A 25,935-nucleotide genomic window follows, 5' to 3' on the forward strand; every position below is an offset into this window, starting at 1 on the left:
TTTGGATGCTGGTCCTCAATGAGCTCAAATTGATCTAGCTTAACCAGCAGGACTTTCTTGATCAACCAGCTTGATCAACAAGAGCAAGACCAGCACTAACCAGCATGAAAATTCATGTTGGTCCTTCATGCGGTGTCTCAGTACTATAATCATGTCATGACAGCTTTAATGTTGACTAGGAGTGTTCTGGGAGGTGGATTGGGCTGAGAAAGGAGGGGTGGTTTATTGTCTACCCCCCCCCCCCCAACTTTGCCACTCTTAACAGGCCACATCTGCCCCAGTCAGTTTTCATTAAGCATTAACCCAGCAGTAAAACAGTTGAGCAGATTGCAGCAGCTTGATTTATGTTAGAGATTTCACCATGAAGCCCCTCTTTTATCCACTCTCTCCTCATCTTTCCACATTGCCAGGCTTTTTAGATTTTCCAGGAAAACATTTTCTTGTCCAAAGAATACTGGAAATCATGTTTTGTCAGAGTGAGTCTGACTCGGTGAGGACAGCTGGTTTGGAAACAAGTAAAGAGGGTATCGTTCTTCTGTCTCATTTTTTGGGTCACACTAACCCAGTAAGATAACTTACTGCATGCCTTCAAACATCTGATAAAACAACCTAAGGAGAGCAAATTCACTCCTATACTTTGAATTATAGCTTTAATCTGTTTTTTGAAAATCTGTGGTGCGCTACTGTTCAAAAGTTGGAAGCAAGTAAGATTTGTTTTTAAATTTTTATCCAGATGCATTAAATTGATCAAAAGTGATCATGAAGACTTCATAATGTTACAAAAGATATTTCTTGAGCAGCAAATTAGCATTTTAGCATGATTTCTGAAGGATCATGTGACACTGAAGACTGGAGTAATGATGCTGAAAATTCAGCTTTGCATCACAGGAATAAATGACATTTTAAAATACAGTATATTACAATGTATAACAGTTTCTTGAAATAGTTATAATATTTGAAAATTTTTACTGTATTTTTGATCAAATAAATGCATCCTTTGTGAGCATAGACCTCTTTCAAAATGTACAATTTATATAAAAAGTTATATTATTATAAAGTAAATTGGCTAGCATCTCTGACTGTACAGAGGACAAGTGGTTTGGATAATGGATGGGTTAATATAGGCTATATTACGATAACTGAACTTATGTTTCGGTTTATTAAAAACAAAAAACACTGGTGATTGTATTACTTAAGATGAGTGAACCGGTCTCTCTGTGAAACTGTGCCTATCACAAATACATTAAAATACTTCACTGTTTTACTGTATTCATTTTGGCAAATGGATATTTGACATAAGTGTAACTACTTCTGGAGAAAAAAATTTGATATGCCTCATATATATTATCTCTGATGAACGTCAGTGGAAGATTTCCCAATGAGAAGTTGAAATCGTTAGAAGATGAGGGCATGTCACAACAGATTTTTCCTTTTCCTGATTTTTCCGATTGTTTTGGATAGCATACATCACTTACTCTCATGCTTCTACTCACCAAAGCCAATTTTTACTTTCATTTGGCACTTATTGAGTGTTACTTTTGGACCCTGTTTATACAGATAACATTGCATACCTTGAATTAACTTTTGTTAACGGTGTCTGTCAAATATGAACGCAAATATGAACTCTAGTAATCTTAAATGTTGCAAAACTGCAAAATGTTGTTATAAACATTTGACAAGCCATGTCTTAGTGACTGTTGGAGACTATCCAGATGATTGGCACAAACTGTTTTATATTTCAATGCCACATTGTTTAAGGCTCCTAGGCTTTTCTTTGGAAATTTTGCATTGATTTTTATGTAATTTTTATTTAAATGTTTAGTTCACCTAAAAATGACAATTCTGTCATTAATTACCCAACCTCGTATCGTTCCAAACCTGTAAGACCATCAAAAATATCTTAATTTGTGTTCTGAAGATGAACGAAGGTCTTGCAGGTTTGGAACGACATGAGGGTGGGTAATTAATGACAGAATTTTCATTTTTGGGTGAATTATCCCTTTAAAAACTCACATTCAGTGTCTTTTAAATTTGTGCTTATCAATTGTTGGTAAAGCAACAATTTAATTATTGTGTTTCTTTATAAAATATTTTTTGTTCTCTTCCCATTCTCAGTGATGGTGATAGTGTTGCTACGCTATGCCCATGTGATAGAGAAGCACCAGAACTGTTTGTTAAACACAGCAAGTCTCTCCACCGGCTGGATCTGTGCTGCAGGACTCATCATGGTCGGCAACTTCCAGGTACAGCTTACATAAACCTTACTTACTGTGTCCAAAAGCTGCTCCACATCAGCACACAACGTTTTTTCCAGGGTCTTCAGGTTGAGCATTTGACAGCAAAAGAGGAAACGCACTCTCTTAGGCTTCAGGCTCTTATTTATGCACAGTGGTTTCCTGTAGAAATACTGTTATGATCTGCTGTAGTGCTGGTGATTTATAAGACTGTTTGGACACACCTAGTCATTGTTTGTTAGCACTATTGACCCCCCCCCTCGTTAATATATATATATACACAGTGCCCTCCAAAAGTATTGGAACAGTAAAGACAAAATTGCTCTGTTGGCTGTGGAGTCAAGACATTTACAAATATGATTAAAAGATGAATATGAGACAAAACTACAGAATGTCAAATTTTATTATTGGGTGATTCAACACATAGATGTTTTACCAGCGAAGAAGTTCAGCACTTTTAGAGTTCATCCCTCTATCTGATGAGAGCATAAGTATTGGATCAGTTGCCTCACAGGTCTTTCTAAGTGATCAGCTGTGTCCTGCTGCATTAACTCTTCAGATATTAAAAGCAGGGAATGTGTCGTATCAGTTATATCCATTACTTCTGTATTCTGAATCTTGCATTCGATGATGACACACAAACCAGGATGAAGATGAGGGAGCTGACTTTGAGAGAAAAGCAAGAAATTTGGTTGCTAAAAGAAAAGAGGAAGTCAGTTAGAGCTCTAGCAAAAACAAAGGGCATGGAGAAATCAAGAGTTTGGAAACCACCAGCGACACCAGCAACCAACAATTACCTGATTGGCTGAGAAAACAACAGTAGTTGATGACAGACAAATCATAAAAGTTGTGAAAATGAATCCTAAAAGATGTGTCTGTAAAATCACCAACAACTTCCAGAAAGCTGGGGTGATGCTCTGACAATCTACTGTCCTCAGGAGACTTTGACACAGAATTACAGATGCTACACAGCAAGATACAAATCTCTGACCAGCACCAAAAATAGAAAGGCAAGATTAGAGTTTGCAAAAAAGCTCAAAGGTGAGGCAGAAGAGTTTTAGAACTGTGTTTATGGACCGATGAGACAAAGATGAACCTTTATCTAAGTGATAGGAAAGCAGAAATGTGGAGAAAAAAAGGGAACCGCAATGATCCCAAGCATACAGCCTCATCTGTAAAGCATGGTGGAGGTGGTGTCATGGCATGGGCATGCATGGCTGCCTCTGGAACAGGCCCTCTCAACTTTACTGATGACTTAATGTATGATGACCGTAGCAGAATGAATTTGGAAGGGTACAAAACCATCTTGCCTACCAATATTCAAGACAATGCCACCAGATTCATTGGGAAGTGCTTCATATTGCATCAGGACAATGACCCAAAACACCCTGCCAGTTCAGTCAAGGAATTTATAAGGGCAAAGAAATGGAAAGTCTTAGATTGCCCAAGTCAATCTCCAGATTTAAATCCAAATGAACATGAATTTCACCAGCTGAAGAGGAAAGGCAGAAACTCCCCAAAACAAGCAACAATTGGAATTGGCTGCATTAAAGGCTGGGAAAAGCATTTAAAAGGATGAGACCAAGAGTCTGGTGATGTCTATGGGTCACAGACTCACTGCTGGGATTGTGCGCAAGGGATCTGCAACTAAATAATAGCTTTTAATCTTTTATATCTGCCTTATGTTATGTTACATAACTGTCCCAATACTTATGCTCACATCAATGAGTGGGATGAACTCTAAAAGTGCTGTTCTTTTTTTTGTTGGTAAAACATGTATGTGTTGAAACGGCTAATAATAAAATGTGACATTCTGTAGTTTTGTCTCATATTCATCTTTTAATCATATTTGCAAATTTCTTGACTCCACAGCCAACAGAGCAATTTTGTCTTTACTGTTCCAGTACTTATGGAGGGCACTGTATATGCATGCAAAAAATAGTCACTAAAAATATGACTTTTTTTTTTTGTCTTTTTTTAGCATCAATTCAATCCAGTGTGTCCAAATATTTGGCTCCTAGGTCTTTATGCATGTTTGTGTTTGCGAGTGTATCTTAATGTGCAGTTGTGTCCATGTGTATATATATCTGTGTTTGGGTTAGCTGTTAAATATTTCTTGAGAATACCCGTGTCATCCATGCTTGAGTTATATTTTACTCTCGTTCTACCCTGGATCCTCCTCCAGAGTGTTTAGATGAACGATAAACGGCAGACTTCATAAAGCCTCTCATGCAGAACCACATGCTCCTCCAAGTACTGTGAAACCAACATCCTTTACCTTTATTCATGAATTGGCGTGAGCCCTTGGCGACAACATCTTTGCAGGTTGAAATGTTTGGACGTTTGGCCGAGTGCCCAGACCGCTAGTGATGTGGGGAGGTCGGCCAACGGGGGCATTGCAGGTTTTTATGGGCCGGTTGCCATAGAGACAGAAGGGGGAGACAAACCTTTCTCCTGATAATATAAGCACCCACGTCTTAACTATGTACTCCATCAAAAGCAATGCATAACCTTATGTGTAGGAGCACAGGTTCAGACTTGTTTGTCCATCCCTCACTAAGCAGGTTATATTAATGTCATATTAACTTTCATAGGCAGGTGTTAAAAAAGAGGCTTGAACCTTCATCCTTGCAGCATAATGAACTTCATTCATCTTCTCAGCAATTTTGTTGTTGACTTGTCCCCTGCATATTTAAAATGTTTTGAAATCAAGCAAAGCTACTCCCTTGCATTTCTTTAAGCTTAGTCCAATAGCAGGCCATTGAAACATTTGTTTGTTACGTCCTCCTGGGATGGTTCAGGATGGACTGATATAAAGGGTTAGTGGTAACACTTTAGTTTAGGGACCAATTCTCACTATTAACTAGTTGCTTATAAGCATGCCTATTATTAATATATTAGCTGTGTGACGAGTCGGCTGCCTCCCCCCTGTTCATCATCACCACCCCGTCCCATATTCGCCGCCCTTCACCAGGCTCCCGACAGGAGTGGTTGTGTGAGAGAGGAGGGGCGCTGAAACAGCCAGGGCTGGCGGCGTGTGATGAGGCGCACCTGACGTGAATAGAGCCTCATCACCGCCGCCGTTAAATGCCGAACGCGCCTCTCCTCGGGAGACCGGTCTCTTCCCGTGCATGCACGCTGGTGTCCTCGTGGGTCCAGGAAGGGAGCGTCGAGGAGGACTGCCGCACCCGTTAGGCGGCTGACGGGCCAGGATGCCGGGCCGCCGAATCCCCCAGAAGCGCCGGGATGCCCGAAGATGGACGAAGCCGCGCAAGAGACGCCGCCGCCACTCGCTCCCGGCCCCGAGAGGGGAGCGCGTGCGGCCACCGGACTCCGCCCCTTCCCTGGACCCTTCCCTCCTGAACACTGCCCTCCTGCACAGCCCCGCAGCACGACGAGGACACCAGATCCCTGTTTATTTTGGACACTTTTCCCCCTTTGGACACTTTATTTTAATATATTGTTTAATAAAAACCTCTCCGAGGCTTGACGCCACGCCCACTGTGTCTGTCGTTGGCTCCTCCCGCCACAGCTGTTATAAGTATTTATCAAGCACACATTCTACATGACCATATAAACCCTTTTTTTGTTAGTAAACATTGACGTTTTTCTGTGGGCGGAGCTTAGCTGGAGGCAGAAAGATTCTTCTGACCGCTTGACTAACGCTAGATATGAAGTCTGCTAGATATGAAGTCTTTGTTTTTTTTTTTAACAATACCTGGAGACATTTCGATTTTACCTGCATATGTAAGGTCACTCACTGTCCGGAACCGCGATTGTTATTTGAAAAGGTTAACTTTAACGGACGAAACCAGATCGGCCGACCCGCACACGCTTTTACTCAAAGGATGGACGATCTGACAGGATTCCCTCCGGTTGAGTGACTCACATCTAACATGTTTAGTACAGACAAGCTCAGTGTCTATCTAGTCATGAAGATGTGTATATATATTTAAATTTCAGCAGGCAACTATTTTTACAGCTACATTATTATTCCAGCCACAATTAATCACAACAATATACAATTACATATGATTAAGCATATAAATCGTCAGTTTGTTGTTTTACACACGCACACATTTGCATTTGTGTTTGGAGGATGATGGAAAGTCTTGGAAACAACATGAGGTTGAGTAAATATATGCTAGAATTGAAATTTTTGGGTGAACTAACCTTTAACCACCTCTACCAACTTCACCAGAAAGATCATTATATCTGAGCAGCATCTTCAGCATGAAAAAAATCATGGAATTCATTATGATTTAACCCAGTTTTCCAGCAGGGAAGTTAGCTTTAATGCCTCACGTTAGGTCACTATGATGATACGGGACCACCCGCACTGTATGGAGAGCAACAGTGTATACTGAGCAGAGAGATCCATGTTTGGGTCACACATGTGAAGTCTGCAGTCCATTAGGTCACGTTTGCCAGCCCTCTTTCCATTCCGCTCTGCTGTTTTCCTCCATCTGTAGTCAGGAGCTGTTAAAAAAAAGTTGTCTGCTCTTGAAGTCCCTCCCTCCTCCTCTGTTTGTGCAAGGAAAACGTGTACAGAACGTTTCTGCCCACTGCCTGCCACATTGTGATCCAGTCAGGCCTTCATTTAAATGAGCTGAAATGCAACAGGGATGCTCTTTGCCAAATAAAACTCCCTTGACTTCAGAGGAGTAAAAGCTGTTGCAGTGGATTGTAGAGAAAACGTGTTAAAAAGGCCATAAACTGCCTTTTTTGTTGTTTTGTACTGTTCTCTGAGGTCCCCTTATAATGTTATCAAGATTTTTACATCAAAAACTTAATCATTTATAAGTAAAAGGCTGTTTTCTGTCCTGTTTTTAACCCCCTTCATCAGAACGCTCTGTTTGAATAGGTGTGGCGGATTGTAGACTCTGAAGTAAATGCACAATGCTGTGATTGGCTATTAGTGGTGTATGTTTGACAGCCTACATCCTTCATAGATGGATGCTGCTGAGATTTAGGTAAACAAACGCATAAATACTCAGAACATATCAAGTGATCTGTTTAACAGACAAAGCAATAGTGACCACATAATAAAAACAGTTACTCACACTTGTGTGTTGCAATATTACTGTCAGATCCAATAGAGTCGGCACAGCGTCGTCTTTTAGTTTCAATCTTTCTGAAAATTCTGTGTTAAATTGTGCCTTGTTTGTAAATAAATCCGCTGTAAAATGAAACTTTATCGCATCTTTATAGTTCTGTTTCCGCATAGACCTGCATTTGCCTCTCTTGTTATTTACCCACTACTTGTTTGAATTGGTGGGCGGCGCTAAACAGGCAGCGATGTAGAAACAGGCGTTGATCATCTGCGGAGCAGGTGTTTAGACACACTATTACGTCATAAAGTGGCACATTCCACAAGCTGTCGTTTTTGCAGGTTGGCTTTAATATAAGCTGTTTTTAGACTAACAAGAAAGTTTTGAGTTCTGAAACTTACAGGATGTTTTTATAGCACAATGACCACTTATATGTCAAAAGATCAAGGTTCTTAAAGGATTCTCAGTTCATGACCCCTTTAAAGACCTCATTAAATTTAAATGAGAATTGTGGCTTTTAGTTTTTCAGGTCAGCTGTATGCTGGTGTGCTCCTTAGTGTTGACTGGATTTAGCAGATACACATTAACAATCAAAAGTTAGGGGTCGGTAAGATTATAAAATGTTTTTAAAAGAAGTCTCTTATGGTCAGGCAAATCTGCATTTATTTGGTCAAAAATACAGTAAAACAGTAATACTGTAAACTATTGCTTAAATTTAAAATAACCGTTTTCTGTTTGCATACATTTTAAAATGAAACTCATTCCTCTGGCAAAGTTACATTTTCAGCATAGTGTCACATGATCCATAAGAAATCATATTTATATGCTGATTTGCTCAAGAAATATTTCTTATTATTATCAATGTTAACAGGTGGGTGGCTAAATATATTTGTGGAATTCATGATACATTTTCCAAAATTCTTCAATGAATAGAAAGTTCAAAAGAATAGCACTTATCTTTTGTAACATTATAAATATCTTTACTGTCACTTTTGATCTATTTAATGTGTAAAAAATATCTTACTGACCCCAGACTTTTGAACAGTGCATGTTTAAAATTTATATTCTTCCTCTCCTGGGAAAGACAGAACAAAAATATTGATGACTCATCCTGTGCTACACAGATGTTTGTTAGATCAGATGGTCTCTAGCAAATCATGGTTCATAGTTGTGATGTAACTTTATTTTTTAAGGAATAACCCCTTCAAAATGTCCTGCTTCTAGTTTAGTAGGAAATTTGTCAACATAGGAAAGAAAGCTGCTCTCGTAAAGTAACTTCATGGGGTCTTAAAAGTCTTGAAATTGTATTCTTTACTTCCTTAATATGACATATTTCCAAGTGAATGGATTATTTAACAAAACAAATGTGTAGTATGGAACTTGATCTTATCCATCGGGAATTGATTTAGAAGTTCGAATGGATCCAGAAGCTTGGAGGGAAGAAGTTGAAAGCCAAGATAGCCTGGTGACTTAGGATAATTGTTTCAGAGATTATCCTATTTTTACAAACATGTTTTCTTTAGAATAACGTGCACCAATGAATCATGTTCAATACAATAAAAAAAGTAGTAAACAGCACTTTTTAAACAGACTTTAATTGCAGACGATTGAATTGTCTTGATTACAGTACAGTCCAGCCCTTCAGGTTTTAACTGTTTTGTTATGACAACTGAAAATTTAGACGTACTTATTCTAGTCCCATCACCAACATTCAATCCCAAAATATTTTTTGGATAGAAGAATGGATTGCTCCATCATTCCTATTTTCTACGAAATGGAGGGAAGTTTACTGGAAATGTGGGTGAATGAGTCACACGTACCATGTGCCATGATCTGACAGGCGGGATCAGGCGGGAACGAGCACGTGGCCCAAACGCCACATCTGCACCTCATCAGCAGGCCTGCCTGCCCTTGCGTTTCTTGCGTTTCCTAATAAGCTAAAGCCCTATTCAATTGAGTGTAGTTTGTTTGCAGATGTACTTTTAAGCATATCCAAATTTAATAGTGTTTTTCTCACATAATCTTGGTGAAAATTACTGTGCAAATTATCTACCGTTTTTTGGCAGGTTTCAGGGTTCTTATGAGAAATCAGGTCTGTGATTTGTGGTGTATTATTTTTCCAGATCGCTTCCCCTTATTTATTTTGACATTTTGTTGAATTATAAAACTAAAACAAAATTTAGTTTGTTGCGCTGCCTGGTGCACCTGCAAACTTTCTGGGTAAAATAATGCTTTGTAACTGCTGGCAGCCTATCAAATAGAAAAAAGTGAACTGAATCTTTAAGGAGATTCAATTCCAGCAATTTTCTCAGAACAACCACTGTGGTATGATCCTCACCTTAAAGTCTGCATTAACAGCAAATTCATCCTATCTGTTTTAAAACGGTATCTTATTGTGAACAATAAATCCATGCATATGTTTCATTTATAACAAAAATTGAGATCACAAAATGTTTTATAATATCATAACATAACAGGCTTCTCTTTGGTGACGTAGGTCAGACTTCTCCAGTCTTTTAGTAAACTCTGCCCTTTCTTACAAATGACTGCGAGCTTTTTATAATCCCAGTCCCAACTGAATAATGCTTAAATTCGAGTTCCTGAGAACTGCTAGAGTTCCTGTGAGCACGTGTGCATGTTTTATACGTGAGTGTGAATGTTTATGTTTATGTACGTGCTTGTGTGGTCCCCCGTAAACATTTAACTACAGCCAAACGCGTGTTTCTTAGTCAGAACTGGACTGGATGAATCATCCTGAATAAATGAAGCATGGGGCTCTTCCTGTGTTTGGCTGTTTAGGAGTGTGTAGTTGCGTGTTCTGCGCACAGAGTTTCTCACTTGGTCTTGGTCTTGATGGTCTGACAGCTACTGGCTGCCGAAGCAAACTGTAGATTCCTTCTGCCAGCCTGTGAAGATCTTTTCTTCTGGATCCCAGAGTAGAGGAAGAGGCCTCTGAAGGAAAAGATACACATGGACATGATGAATAAAATACCTATTGCCACTCAATTTAACACTGTTAATATTATTTGAAAAAAATTATAATGCAATTAATCATGGCCACTGACTTGAATGTGAACTCTATTTTTGGTGGCAATTCAAGCATGAAATACCACTTTTATGCTTTTGCGAAGTCTACTGTTACTGCAACTACAGGCAACTTGCCTTGCCAAACCACACTTACTTCACAAAAAGTTCAAAGTTTAACTACTTTTAACTTCTCACAGCACCTTAAAGACAAGCTTGAGATGCTGAAAAACCAAGACCTGACTTGAATTTGATTAATTAGTTGGATATTATGTTATTCGATTGAGATTTGGATTTGACAGCCCTACTTTTTGTAAAAAGATTAAAGATGTTTTTATTGTTCTTAAAACACTGTCTGCACATAAAGAGATCTACAATTTTTCCTATGAGACAGGCATTCAACCACATGTTAAAGCAAGCTCCTCTCCTCTCTCTTGCTAATTTGGCAGCCCAGGGCTTAAGAAAATAACTTGCTCTTATATGTCTGTTACTGTGGTTAGTTTAGAGTCCAAGTGTTTGCCTGGATTTCTTATTTTGGACATGTTATAAGGTGCGCTTTCTTAAAGGAATTGTTCACACCAAAATGAAAATTTGCTGAAAATGTACTCACCCTCAGGCCACCTAATAAGTTTTTTTTTTTCATCTGAAAAGATTTATAGAAATGTAGCATTGCATCACTTGTTCACCAATGGATTCTCTGCAGTGAATGGGTGCCGTCAGAATGAGAGTCCAAACAGCTGATAAAAACATCATAATAATCCAAAAATAAACCACATGACTTCAAACCGTTGCTCCTGGGTAATATATGAGTCCTCCATTCATAATATTGCTTTTTATATGAAAAAACTGGACTCATCTGAAACAGGAGAGAATTATGCAAATACAAAGCAAATACTGTCTAAAACAGCTGTAGACATATGCTGGTGGATTTTGATGAAAGAGGACAACAAGGGACTGACTGGATGGAAGCATTATTATTGTTTATGGATTTGCATTTTTGCCAGAAGCGACAGTTTAAAGTTACAACACATTGATGAATGACAAACAAGCAGCGTTTCACTTCACAAGATGTTAATTGATGGACTGGAGTCGTGTGGATTACTTGTGATTATTGTGATGTTTTGATCAGCTGTTTGGACTCTCATTCTGACGGCACCCATTCACTGCAGAGGATCCGCTGGTGAGCAAATTGTGTAATAGTGAATTTCTGACAAATATCTGTTGTAATAAAGAATCAAACTCCTCTTTGATGGCATGGGAGTAAGTACATTTTCAGCAAATTTGGGTGAACTATTCCTTTTACTCAGGTGTTCACTTGAAGGTGAAATGTGAGTGACCAACATTTTCTCTGGGTAGATTAATGCATCAAAGTGTATTAGGTCACATTATCACAGTCTCATCCCCTTGTGCTTGTTTCCCACATGTCTAGGAAGCTTCCGAGGGGTTCAATCGTTGTCCTTAAACCTGAGATGCACATTACATACCTTGCACATCACAGAGCTGAGAGCATGTCCTTGTCATAATGACAGTGCAAGTAAGCAGCAGGAACAGCAGCTCAATATTTAGACACTGAATTGAAGGGGAAGTCTTGGCTTTAGGGGGACATACAGGATATCATTTGCTGAGATTATTAGTGGTTCGCTGACAAAGCCTGGAGTTGATTTATGGTTTCCAAAGTTCCTCCTGCAACACTTGATACTTGGCTTTTGTTTGTGTGTCAAAAAAGAAGTAAAAGAATAAATGCAGATGAAGTTATTGAAAGGGAAAGATTGAGGGACAGTGACATATATTGTATGCTAAAATATGCAATAATAGATTACTGTGCAATAATGTTTTGAAAGAAATTAATACTTTTAACCAGCTAAGAGGCTTTAAATTGATCAGTAAAGTCATTTTTCATTGTCAACATTGAGAATAATAAGAAATGTTTCTTGAGCACCAAATATATGCTGCATAATACAGCAGCATATTAGTATGATTTCTGAAGGATCATGTGAGTACTGGAATAATGTTGCTGAAAATTCAGCTTTGCATCACAGGAATTAATTACATTTTAAAATGTAGTTTTTAAGACAACAGTTATTTTAAATTGCGATATTCCACTGTTTTACTATAATTTTGATCAAATAAATGATGGTGAGCATAGGAGACTTCTTTTTGAAATGTTGTATATTCCTTATATTATGGTACATTTTAATGCATGATATTGACTTTAAAGCGTGATATGGATTTTTAATGACATTTTCCAGTTATTACAGACCTTGAGTGGTTAATAGTGGAGTTAATAGGGCTCATTGTAGTTGTGGCTGTTTTGCTGCCCTCTGCTGCTGGTGGTGCTGTATGTGATGTGTGATGTGGCATTGTGAACTCCCCTTTCTCTGCCTTAAGCAAGTTGGCAAGCACAGCAAAGCTTGATGCTTTAAAAATGGAAATTCTGCATAAACAGCAATTTTCTTGTGTTTCCCAATATGTTCCATGACAATTTTGGGACTGTTGTTTTATAACTGACCAGATCCTTACTGTACTGACCGTTTTAACCCAGCTTTCATTGTTTCAAGTACAAAAAAAAAAAGAAACAATGAAAAGCTTAAATATTTATGTACGTATGTGAATTTTCATTGCTTTTAATGTTAAGTTTAATGTGTTGCAATATAACTCGTGTTTTGTATGGTTTTAATTAGTCCTTCCTGAACTGATGTTTATTGTAGTTTGTATTGAACCGTTAGGGCTCTCTAAATGTGATTTTTCCACAGCTGGGAAAAAAATAAAAAATTCAAGAGATGTGCCTATTTTTACAAGGGAAAAAACGCTCCAGAAAGTTAGTTTTTTTCCACATCGAATAAAGGGAAAATGCAGAACACTTTTTTTTTCTTCATGGTAACCATGGATTCCCTCAACACCAGCTAAACCAGCATGTTGTTAACCCTATCTGTAGTTTTGATTGGTGAAGCTGTACTCACTGTTTTCTGTCACTGTGTTCCTCACAGGTGGATACCGCCAAGGTTCTTCACTATGTTGGAGCAGGGGTAGCCTTCCCCACCAGTATGCTGTTTGTGTGTCTGCAGTCTGCGCTGACCTACCGCCTGGCGAAGACTCAGGGAGAATATAATATGGGTCATTTGCGCCTCTTTATGACCCTGCTGGCCTTTGTGGCCCTGGTGCTTAGTATCCTTTACACTATCACTCATCCTCATGTTATTATATTGTATATTTGTATTAAGATTGTAAATCAGTTTAGGTTAGGGCTGTCATAATATCAGATTTTTGGTAACACTTTAGAATAGGGAACACTTATTCACTATTAACTATGACTTTTCCCTCAATAAATTCCTAATTTGCTTGATAACTTGATTAATAGTAAGGTAGTTGTTAAGTTTAGGTATTGGGTAGGATTAGGGATGTAGAATAAGGTCATGTAGAATAAGGCATTGATATGTGCTTAATTAGTACTAATAAATGGCTAATATTCTAGTAATATGCATGCCAATAAGCAACTAGTTAAGAGACCCTAAAATAAAGTGTTACCCAGATTTTCACTACATGATTATCTTGGCCACAATAATTCAGGATAATGATATTAATGCAATAGCTATTGGAAAAAAGACAATTAAATCCATCTCTATTATTTTGTTTAGTTTGTTTTCTCTTTTTTGGCCTATGAATTACATGTTTACATTTTAAGTAATGAAAAAAATAATGTGTAATTATTTGGTCTTTTTTCTATTTTTTTTTTCAGTAACACTTTTTAGTATAGGGACCAATTCTCACTATTAAGTAGTTGCTTATTAGCATACCTATTAATAACATATTGGCTGTTTATTAGTACTTATAAAGCAAGCACATACAGTATTCTGCATGACCATATTCTACATCCCTAATCCTACCCATACCTAAACTTAACAACTACCTTACTAATAATAATCAGCCAATTAGGAGTTAATGGAGGCAAAAGTCATAGTTCATAGTTTGTTAATAGCGAGAATTGGACCTTAAAATAAAGTGTGACCCTTTTTTTTTCTTCTTCAAAACAATATAACATTCTGACCTGCTCTCCCACCATTTCTCATACCACCAATACTAAAACAAGTCCTTGCTTTTGTATGTGTTATTCTCATTTGTAAATTCTTTTTATGTAAAAAAAAATAAAAAATCAGATAAGTGTAATAATAAATATTACGTAAAGGTAAATGCAGTTTTAAAATATTGGTAACACTTTATTTTAAGGACCAATTCTCACTCTTAACTAGTTGCTGATTAACATGCACTGTACTAGCTTATTGGCTGTTTATTAGTACTTATAAAGCACATATTAATGCATTATTCTCTATTAACACATTCTCTTTTAACATTTTAGATCTCTTAATCCTACCCAATACCTAAACTCAACAACTACCTTATTATTAATAAGCAGCAAATTAGGAGTTTATTGAGGCAAAAGTCGTAGTTAATAGTGAGTACTGGTCCCCAAACTAACGTGTGACCAAAATATCAAGCGCTGATTTAAAATTTTTATATGCATTATGTGCATTAAATATGCATTAAAATGCACAGGAAATGCAAAGTAAAATAATTAATGTAAAACTTTTGTCACACTTTGCATAACATAAGTGAATTTGGTGAGTGGTCTGAACTTTTTATCTAAAACATTTTCTTTGATGTCAAAATTTTTTTTAACATTGTTTAAAAAAATATTGATTCTGACAGCTGTAATCTGTAGCTGTTATTTTTTCATTGGTCAGGTTTATTGTTGCAATATTCTCAGATAACATATATTCCCAGAATGGTTGAATATCCTGTTGTATTCAGCTTTCAAGTTTTGCACTGCTTTTCTTTCTCAGTCACTGAGTTCATACATGTTCTTCCTGTAATGCAAACAGGCCTGAGCATGAGTTTACAGTGTTTACTATGATTCCTTGACTAAACTTTCCTCAGGCGGGGTGTTTTTTGTCCAGGAGAGTTTTGTCCTGCAACATGCATCAGCCATTTTCGAGTGGGTCTTCTGTGTCATTACTATGCTGTTCTACGGCACATTCGCTTTTGAATTCGCTGGGATATCTAGTGACACAATGATGGTGCTGGCCCGAGGGCAATCGCTACAGTCCGTAAGCCGAGACCACAAATTGGAGTCTCTTGCTGGGGCCAGTCAGCACCAGCCTGAGAGCCTGTCCATACTGTAACCTCAGTGTACTGTATCTCTCTCAACAATATTAAAAAAACACTACAACTGCAGAGGGAAAGTAACAGAAACTGGACATGGCTCTCATACACCTTTGTCAAAGAATCCAGCTCAGATTTTGCACATTTTTGAGAGACTTCTTCACTCTCTGGGGACCTTTTGAATCGCACAGCTTCCATGCTGGGAAAAACAAAGGTCATTGCCTGGATGTGTTGGAGTTTCCATTAGATCTCATTAGGATTTTTAAGTATCTGCGTTACGTGGATAAAAGAACTACAGACTGCTAGTTGGCTAAACTACATGCGTCCATTGGTGAAACCAGAGGACTGCTTCGTCAATGGTCTAGTAAACTAAACCGAAGCCTTTTGCAACCACTCAAGCATTTTAGCATTTTAGTGCCTCAAAACAAATGTTATTGTTCCAATTCCAGACAATGGATCCCAAAATGCTGATGTTTTCTGTGCCTTAAGGTTTTTTTAGGCAGCGATGGTTAAATAACATTTTATTGTCACATATCTCTGCTGTCTGTTAACTGATCAAGGTTTCATTTCGCCTTAATCACCGTATGCTGTCTGAAATGTATTTTTCAGGAGATTGTCGTCACCGATGTGCCTTTTACCAAAAACCAAATACCGATATTTAATAGAAATGTATGTCAATAGTCAAACTGCCTTGAATATATAAGACATGTATTTTTTTTATATGCAGCAAATATTATGCTGGTTGTAAACAACTAAGCTGAACGAGATCAGCAAAAACCTCTCGCGAAACAGGCGCATAAGCTTATCACATTAAGTCGCCACTTGCTAGTAATTGGTGCCATTCCAGATGTCATGTTAGAGTCTATGAGCATTACATTGTGACCAAATGTAATTGAGAAGAGTTTGTCCTGAGGTCAGTGTGATCATAGGTTTCCCTCTTTCAGTCACTGTGGGAATTGTGTGTGTGTGTGTGTGTGTGTGTGTGTGTTGGGGGTTTATGGGAGTTGGTTACAAGGAAGCGTCTATTAATGAAAGACTGAGTTTTCTCAGAAGCTGCCCTTTAATGTAAAGGGTGACTAGTTTAGGTGTTCTTAGATGTATAGTAGGTCTCTGTGAGCTGTTTTTTTGCAGACAAAATGACTTGCAGCAGGAATGCAAGTTCATAATTGATTTTGTTTTGAAAAACAGATGCAATTTGGTTTACATTGGTCAAATGTTTTCACATTACTAGCATGACAAAAAATCTTATTGTTCCTCAATTAATATCAAGGGAGTTTTGTCATTTAATTTGCCAGGATAAGAGCCATATTTACGTTTATTACTGATTGATCCTACCAGTGCCATCCTGAAAACATCATGTCATTTTGGTTTACTAATTCTTTTCGCTCAGGAATTTCAGATCTGTCTTTAGCTGTCACATATCTTGTGTCTGCATTCAAGACTGCATCGATCCACCAGATATAAATGAAAGTTTAACCATTTCCGTTACTTGTTTAGAACAGTTACGTTCCTCGTGGAAGTCAAAAGAAGAAATTTGAAGAACTGTTGTGCAGCTCTATTCCTCTCTGGATAATTCACAGTAATGACCACCGTAAATGTAGCTCATAAGACTCATTTTGTGTATTTATAAAAAGGTGACGTATCACTCCATCAGTGCCATAAAATATAATATTTGAGCAGTGCAGAATAAGGGAGGATTTTCTGTGAAAAAAATGGATTAGATTTAATTTTGTTTCTCACATAGAATGATCACATGGCTAGAAGAATTGAAATACAGCAAAAAACATGCTTAACAGGCATAAGATACATTTTTAAAGTGACATCCAAAGAACCAGTATCTTCAAAGGTTTGCAAATATTCTCATTTTGTGTTCCACAGGGGGAAAAAAAAATCATTTTTGACTAGTCCTTTAAAAACAGTTAAAAGAGTCATTTTTTTCTGCATTACGTTTTGCCTAGACATGTGTTCCTTCATTATCTATGTTTGCTCAATCTTGGACTCATGACAGTCAATAGCTGTACTGCTGCAAACCTGCTGTCATCATTCAACAAGACTCTGCCGCACATCAACATTTAATGATACCAGATAGCAAAAATACCTTCATGTGCCTTTGTTTCAACCAAAGATTGAATTGCTCATTGGAGAAATGTTTTGGGATTTTATGACAGAATGTGTTTGATTGTGCTGTAAATTTGCATTAAAATGTATGGAAATAAAGCAGAATCAGACATTACACTCTCAGCTTTCTCTCTCATCTCTGTGAATGAACTTTGCTTAAGTCATGTAGACTGTCACACAATTCCTGTTAGTAGTCACCATGGCCTTCGAGTTTATTTAAACAGATTGGATTTGGTCATTCTTGTTTGACTTGTCAAGTGTTCAGCTTTTGGTGACCTATTGCAAAACTGTGGTAAACATATTATTATAATGCAATATAATGGAATGATTGGTTGGCATATTAACCAATTAGTCATTCATTGTGTTTAAAAAACATCTTTACTGACACCAGACATATGTGAAGAATTTTCCACACTTTAATTATTCACAATTATTTACATGTCAAATTCTTAATTCAATCTTTAAGACAAAAGTTGAAAATCTGAAAGAAAACCGTAAGAAGAAGATGGTTTATAGCGTTTTTAGGGGTTAATGCCTCAATGAACTCCCAGAAGTCTAAAGAAAACAAATGAGTGGCTTTCTCACACATCTCAAGTGTGCAACATAATCTGGCTTTTTTCATAACTGGTACATACACACATATGCTCACTCTCCAGGGGTGACAATTAATGTAAGACCAGCACAGGATCTGTGCACGTAAACAACAATATTCTCATAATATCCCTCTGCCAACATTAATGAGAACATTAATGAGATAATGCAGTCAAGAAATGAAGCATAAAAAGCAAATGTTCTTATGATGCAAGAAAAAGGCACACAAATTAGACCCTTTTAAGACTGTAGCCTAAATATATGGTGCAAGGAATATGTTTATCAGGTTGTATAACTTATAAAACCTAAAGTGCCCAATGGTCCACAATATGCTTATAATTCTTCGCAACACACTGCTGTAACTTTTTACAGCCACAATGAAAAACCGACTAAATAGTTCATTTGGCTCATGAAAAATAACAATGTAGCAAAAACTGAACAATTATGATTAAAATAATTTTAAGTATAAAGCTGAAATTTGTTTTTTTTGAGGCACTAGTGGCACCAAACAGAATTGCACTGCAGTTTTCCCGGGCTCTCAGATATTCCCGCCCAAAACTCGCGCCAGTGTTGCTGCTGACAGAGTAATGTTTTGATAGCACCGGAGTCACAGAAGGTAATCAAACTATGTTTTCTCTATATTCTAAGCTGGTATAGGACGCACTTTAGCTTTAAAGAATGATAGATTGTCATGAGTGCTGATGTGGTGGTGAAACAGTTGTGAGGGTACTTTTCACGGTAGACTTCTTAATAAAAGACTGGATTTAATTGATCAACCTTGACATTTACAGTATATATTCGTACAATCGTAAATGTAGCATAAGCGGGAAGAGAACCAAAATCGGCTGAGAGAGGAGCGCTGGAGGAAAGAGCGACTGAATGACTGAAGGTAAGGCTCGCGTTTAAACCTTGAGACTCTTGGCCATCTCCCAGGGGAACTCTGATCGGCCAAAATGACCGTAGCAGGCGGTGCTCTGGTAGATCGCTCTCTTCAGATTCAGGTCCCTGTCAGTGGAAATTGAGTTTGTTAGCTTTTCACCAAACAGCCCTTGCCTGAATCCTACTTACACCAAAACTGTACGTAACTAAATAAAATGTAAGCTTCTTAATTTATGTGCATCGTTAGGGTACTTATTAAAAGACGCTTAATACATAGTTGAACCGCCATGCATTTAGGCCTTTAGGTGGTAGCGATACTCCCCCTGGAGGAAATATCGGGAAATGTCATGTTTACATATATTAGTCTACTATGACGATTGAGCAGGATTGTAATTAGTGTATTTCTTTCTCTTTTTTTGTTCTTATTTTTCATGTCACATATTTTTAATATGTGTGCACACACAATGGGGAATTACAATAGGTGTAATGGATTTTGTACTGTACAAACTTTTTAACCCTAAATCTACCCCTTGCAGAAAAAAACATTTAGTATGATTTATAAGCTGTTTTCCTCATGGGGACCAAAAATGTACTGGTATTACTATCTTTGTGGGGACTTTTGGAAGGAAATACCCGGTACACACACACACACACACACACACACAACCTAACCTAACACCCAAACCTAACCCTAAACCTACCCCTTACAGAAAACCTGTTTGCATTGTTACAGTTTCAGACATCATTTACCATTTTTTTTAATATATTTTTTTCTCTCGTGGGGACCGCAGGCCAGTCCCCACAATGTCAAAACTTTCAGGTTTTACTATCCTTGTGGGGATACACACTCACACACACACATTCATAATATTATACCTTTGAATCTGCCCAAAATAGTGCAAACGTGAACTTAAACTAAGTTACATGCTAGTCAGAATGCATAAGTCATGCTGTAAATACACTCAATACTTTAAAACCCAGACATTAAATGACTTAAGTGTAAAGAATTCACAACATTGTATTACAATAGTGTCCTCATTATTTCAAGAGGACAGTTTTTACTTGCTGTTTATATTATATTTATATTTACTTAAGTTACTATAGAACATGTTAATTTAGTTTTATTTTGTGCTTACTCATTGACTAAAATTTTATTTTTGTCTACTAAAAGTAGCTGCTATTTTAGTTTAAGTAAAACTGATTGGATTACATAGCAGAGAATAGCTCTTAATTCCCCCTTATTTTAGTGAACTAAATTCCATGTAAATAATGTTTCCCTCAATTTTAACTCACACACATAAAGTACTGAACTTAACCATTAGGTTTTTAAGGCTAAAAAATAGAAAATGTTGTTTCCCTCCCCTAAAGTAGAAGAACATAATAAGAACATATTATCTTATTAATTGTTTACCTAACAATGACACCTGGTCGGAGGTCAAAGTTCTTGTTGACAATCTGTAGCAACTCCTTCTCTGTTTTTTCCGATGAGCCGTAGGTGAAAAGGGAGATTGAGAGAGGGTAGGCGACTCCAATGGCGTAAGACACCTACAGAACACATTAAATATTCATGACCCTGGTCCAGACACCAGCTCATCCATTCCAGTTTTAATCCGTATCTGATCAATAATGTGGATCTCATTTTTGGTCTAGACACAACCTTATGCATTGTTCACAATTTTTTATTTAAGATGTCTACACTTTCGTCTTACCTGAACCAACACTCTTCTGCACAGTTTGGCCTTCACCAGAGATTTAGCCACCCAGCGTGCAGCATAGGCAGCAGAGCGGTCCACCTTGGTGTAGTCCTTTCCAGAGAATGCTCCACCACCATGAGCCCCCCATCCACCATATGTGTCCACAATAATCTTCCGACCCGTGACACCAGCATCTCCCTAAAAAGCAAAGGTTTTATATGGTTTAAACAATAGTTCACCAAAAATTTGAATTCTGTCATCCTAATGTCATTCCAAACTAGTCAGTTATGGTTTTCAGTGGAAAAACAAAGGGAGAATTTTGTGAAGAATTATGAAACAGATTTTCACCTCATAGAAGCTTGTGTCTAGTCTGTGTTTGTGCAAAGATTCCAAATGGCTCACCATGTTCTGCTACAATAAACATTAGAACTAGAGCTGTTGTGGTGTCAATGACATTGGCACGACAGCTTTTCCATACAGTAGGTGAAAATTTTCAACGAATAATGATTTAATTTTGGCATGTTCCTCACATAAGGAATTGTATTCCTTGTATTGCTTAGGAAGACTTGGAATATAGTGCACAAATAATACTAACTCCTTTGTGTTTTTTTTGTTGATAAACCTGCACAAAGATTCTTAAAAAAAATTCATTTTGTAGAAAAAAATACAGCATAAAGGTTTAATACAACATAAGGGTGAAAATGTAATCACCGATTTTCTTTTTTTAAGTGAATTAAACCTTTAAAATTCATTATACAACAGTGTTTCATACAACCGTTTGAAACATAGAAAGTGCTCACCTGAGGCCCTCCAATGACAAAGCGTCCACTTGGCTGCAGATGGTAGACAGTCTTATCATCAATATATTTTGCTGGCACCACAGCTTTAATGACCTTCTCCTTCAGAATACGCTGCTGCTCCTCCAGTGAAATGTTGTCGTCGTGTTGGACGGAGATGACCACTGTGTGGACACGCAAAGGAATCACAGCACCTTTCTCCTGCTTGTAGTGCACAGTGACCTGAAGTTGTGGAAAACATCTGAAGTCATCATTTCAATTGACAGGGAATGTGAAGGACATTTCCTACTGTATGGTCTGAAAATGGCAGAACTCTAAAATAGACCAGAGGTTTCAGCTTCCTGAGAGCTGCCCAGCTTGAGTTGCTGGCATGCTCCTGAGATTGACAGGTGCACAGCCGAGTCCTCTGTCCCACTGGGAAAAAGTAAGGACCGAGAGCCCTGGATGTCATGCTGGTGGTCATTTTCTCTCAAGCATTAAAAGAGACTGCCTCATGGTCACTATCTTGCTCAACAGCCGTCACACCTATTAGCCAATGTGTTGGTTCAATGAACACTCAGCTGATAAGATAGCATGGTCAATGTCAGTCAGTGGCTTTGAACCTGCACATTGTGACTCTAAAGACTCTATTATATCAACTTGCGATTGTAAGTGTGCAAAAATAACTACACAACATTTTTTACTATAAATATAATATTTCGTTTTTTTCAGTCTTATTTTGCTGACCTGAGTTTTTGAGTCTGGGCGGAGCCATGGGATGGTGCCATCCCGCCGCAGCTCAGCCATTTTGGCATTGAGCTTGTGAGCGAGGACAATGGTGAGTGGCATGCACTCCTCTGTCTCATCAGTGGCGTAGCCAAACATGAGCCCCTAAGACACAACGGAAATACAATATGAGGATGTTTGTCTCAAACGATGTGCTGAAACACATTTTTACTCATCCGTTGTGTTCGAACCTGGTCTCCAGCCCCAATATCGGCCTCATGTCTGTCAACGTGGACACCCTGTGCTATATCAGGAGACTGCTGCTCGAGAGCCACCAGCACATTGCAGGTTTTATAGTCGAAACCTGAACAGATGGAAGAGCAAAGAGTGGGAAAAAATGGTGGATGAGTTAGTTAAGATCTGAAGTCCTAGGCAGTATGCTGAAAATCAAAGTATGTATTGATCTTGACCTTTTTCAGAGTTGTCGTAACCAATGTGTTTAATGGTGTCTCGTACAATCTTCTGGTAGTCAACGTTGGCCCGAGATGTGATCTCACCACAGAGAAGTACCATACCAGTCTTACAAACAGTTTCTGATGATTAAAACAACCTTATTTAGTCAAATGACCCATGAAAAAGGAAAATTGCCACTTTATAATCCATTGCTAGGTTAGAAATGGAGATGTTATCCATTTAAATGCCCTTAAACTTTAGGGACAGAAAGATTACAAGAAATGGTCACTCTATAACTGAACAAGAGTCAAGATAAGTTGGACTGTTGGACTTTCAAAGAATATATTGACAGTCATGTTTATACAGAAAGCCTTTACGTGTTTATTTTGTTTGCGATTAAAAATGTTCACTCACCACAGGCCACTTTAGCATCCGGGTCCTGCTTCAAGTGTGCGTCAAGAACTGCATCACTGATTTGGTCACAGATTTTATCTATTAACGAAATCACACCATTATGAAACAAAGTTATGTAATGGCTCAGATGAAGGTTCAAGTGTGTGGTTAGTGATATAACACCAGAAAGTTTCAGTTTAAGAGTTGAAATGCCTCTCTTATAGTAAGACTGTAGGACAAAGGAATCTCAACAAAGCAAAACCCCAGCTGAGCAGCTGGAGGACAATACCAGTGGTCCTCTCCTTTCAGAATCATTCACTCAGTCTATATTTGGGCTGCTAGCTGAGGCAACAGTTTAGGTGAGTTACATCAGAAAATGCGCTGTCCAAAAAACATCTCAGGTGATAATATGAGACAAACAAGTCAAATCTATGAGATCGCTTCAGTCTGGAACATTATGGAATAGATTTTTTTGCATCTTGCACATGTGTGCCTATTGATTGATCTGCTGAAATATGTGCTGATGGGAGATGTGAAGCAAGACTCTCAAAATTTGTTCACGTGAACCAGACAGGTTAGTTTGCAGTGTTGCAAAATTTGTCTAGGAGGAACCAGGCCGAATTAGATTAAAAGTCATTAAAACTTATTAAGAGTCATTAAGTTTGAAAGAAGTTTTGAAATTTGTATTGTGAAATGCACTATGCAGATCAAACTGACTTAACATTTTTCAGGAGTGCAGCATATGAACATGTCTATAGCACTTTGGCCTTGCAGCATGACTTGAGAGAACCGCAATATAGTTGATAAGAAATGTGAGGTCTGGCAAATTCCCACATGAAACAGAAATAACTACTGAAGCAAAATCTGTTGGCATACAGGTGCACCGATAATTGACTCACTGGACAGCCATAGAACAGTATCATAATCAAATCATTCACTGTAACTGTAAGTTCATTATGAAATAAATTGTAAATATGTAACTGAGAAAAGCCTCCAAGTGATAATTTAACACCTATGTAAAAGTCATGACCTCTAATTGACTATTTTTGTCTACTACACTTTCCCTCAATGAAATACCAGCTAAGCACATGGTACTATGGAAGTTTTGCTACTGACACTGTGAATGAACCCCATTGAACTGTTGCTTAAGCAGCTTACTTCTGAACAAACTGTTGCTAAACCAGCTCACCACTTCTATATGCTCCAATGACTTGTCGAGGCAGGTGAATTAGTCTATAGGTACATGTCTTAAGGGTTTTTCTCCATGCAAGTACCCAGGTCCAGAATGCAAAAGATATATAGTACATACTACAAAATTGAATTTAAATTTAAAAGTCAGATTGAAAATCACCTGGATGCCCTTCTCCCACAGACTCTGAGGTGAACATGAAGGATCCGTCATCATGAACATCGTTTATTCCTTCCATGTTTGCCAGCAACTGAACAGATCTTCGAAATCAAAAGGACAAAATAATCTATCAAGTGCTCAATAATTCTCCTCCAACTTTGGCCGAGGGTATAGAGGAAAGAATGATAGAAAGAAAGAGAGGTTTGCAGATCACAGACTATAGAACACACAACCTCGCCTCGAAGCAAGTTTGCCCCTATATATGGCAGAAAGAAAACACACACACTAAGCTTTACTCACTCTCTCTCTCACAAACATACACACATACACACACGTGTCATGTGAACAAGTGGGGCAGACCATTCCAGGGGGTGTTGTTTGGGGGGAGGAGATTCAAACTTTCAGAAACTTTCTGTTAACCCTTTGTGTGCTCAGCTCAGTCATAGGATGGTTTCCTTTGGAGTGGGATGGCTGCTGCTGTCAGTGGACAAAGTGGACGCTTGTGGGCTAAAATCATCCTCATATCATGCTAATACTTATCAGAGCATGGAGCCATGACAAACACACCTGAAGGTGCTTTATAATAAACTTTGTGGAAAAGTTATGTCAAGTAATATCAAATCTAAAATGGGGTGTGGTGACGTTAACTGCAGATGTGATTGGATGACACAGCACTCCTCTCGTTTGAAAAAGACATGTGCTTGGCAAAAAAATATTTTTTTGTGGTTGTGTAATAAATGCATTGTAAAACCCTTTAAAAAACATAATGGTTTAACATATAACAATCAAGGTCTTTTCCAAAACATGCTGTGCTGATCTCTGTTAAATTTTGAACTGTCTATTCTCCGTGTGCAGGTGTTGGATTATTGTGTATCCTGATATGACCAATTCTTTTTTTTTTACTTTTTTTCTCTCTCATCAATTGCAGATTGAAGATTTCCACAATCTCAATTAAAGGTTCCCTTTCAAAGCTTCAAAGCTGCAAAATGAGTCAAGCCAGGATGTGTCCAAGGGTTGAAATGTCAAATTAGGAAGACCCACTGGATCAAAACTTTGCAAAATTAAACAGTGTACAGAAAATAGTGTACATAATTTATTTGTATACATTTTATTTTGCTGCTTCATTCTCTGATCTAGGGTGTTTGGTTGATTTGCATACCACTACAACTACAAATATTTCAAGAGCTCTAATACATGATTGTGTGCTGAATAATGACATGTCGTTGTAGGGTTGCTTTGCAGCAGAATTTTTATTTGTTTTACTTAAGTTAGCATCACTTCTTTTATTTCTTTGTTTATTACTGTGACAAATCTGTATTGTATAAAGTGCTGTATACAGTAATTAAAGGTGACTTGACTTGATAGAAAGCAAGTTTAATAGTTAATAGTTTATTGTCATGTAGTAGATGCTTACAAAGCAACTTGTAGTACAGTAAATGCAGAGCTCTCCCCTGAAATAATCTCATGCTGTCATGAATCTGGTCTATGAAC

General features: G+C 37.8%; 2 protein-coding genes across 3 annotated transcripts in view; one reads left to right on the forward strand and one right to left on the reverse strand.

Moving 5' to 3' along the window:
- Positions 1-17,700, forward strand: part of LOC306882483 (transmembrane protein 150A-like) — a 31,192-nt gene extending 13,492 nt beyond the window's left edge. The window contains exons 6-8 of the mRNA XM_079437135.1: positions 2,116-2,243; positions 13,297-13,474; positions 15,242-17,700. Coding sequence (XP_079293261.1) covers positions 2,116-2,243; positions 13,297-13,474; positions 15,242-15,486 — 551 coding nt within the window. The 3' untranslated portion in view covers positions 15,487-17,700. The remainder of the gene's footprint in view (positions 1-2,115; positions 2,244-13,296; positions 13,475-15,241) is intronic.
- LOC306882482 (S-adenosylmethionine synthase-like) lies at positions 17,168-24,783 on the reverse strand (the record flags this gene model as incomplete). 2 transcript variants are annotated; one of them, XM_079437133.1, is made up of 9 exons in its annotated part: positions 24,448-24,783; positions 23,118-23,195; positions 22,721-22,843; positions 22,502-22,614; positions 22,272-22,415; positions 21,549-21,767; positions 20,764-20,946; positions 20,466-20,599; positions 17,168-19,180 (listed from the first exon to the last, which is right to left on the reverse strand). In XM_079437133.1, exons 1-9 carry the CDS (start codon positions 24,521-24,523, stop codon positions 19,078-19,080), a joined length of 1,173 nt encoding a protein of 390 aa, XP_079293259.1. In that variant the 5' UTR covers positions 24,524-24,783. The 2 variants fall into 2 exon arrangements, with proteins under 2 accessions (XP_079293259.1, XP_079293260.1); XM_079437134.1 differs by lacking the exon at positions 17,168-19,180 and having other exon boundaries at positions 20,462-20,599; positions 24,448-24,685.
- Between the last annotated feature and the right edge of the window lie 1,152 nt (positions 24,784-25,935).

Source organism: Barbus barbus (assembly GCF_936440315.1).
Source record: "Barbus barbus genome assembly, chromosome: 16".
NCBI lineage: Eukaryota > Metazoa > Chordata > Actinopteri > Cypriniformes > Cyprinidae > Barbus > Barbus barbus.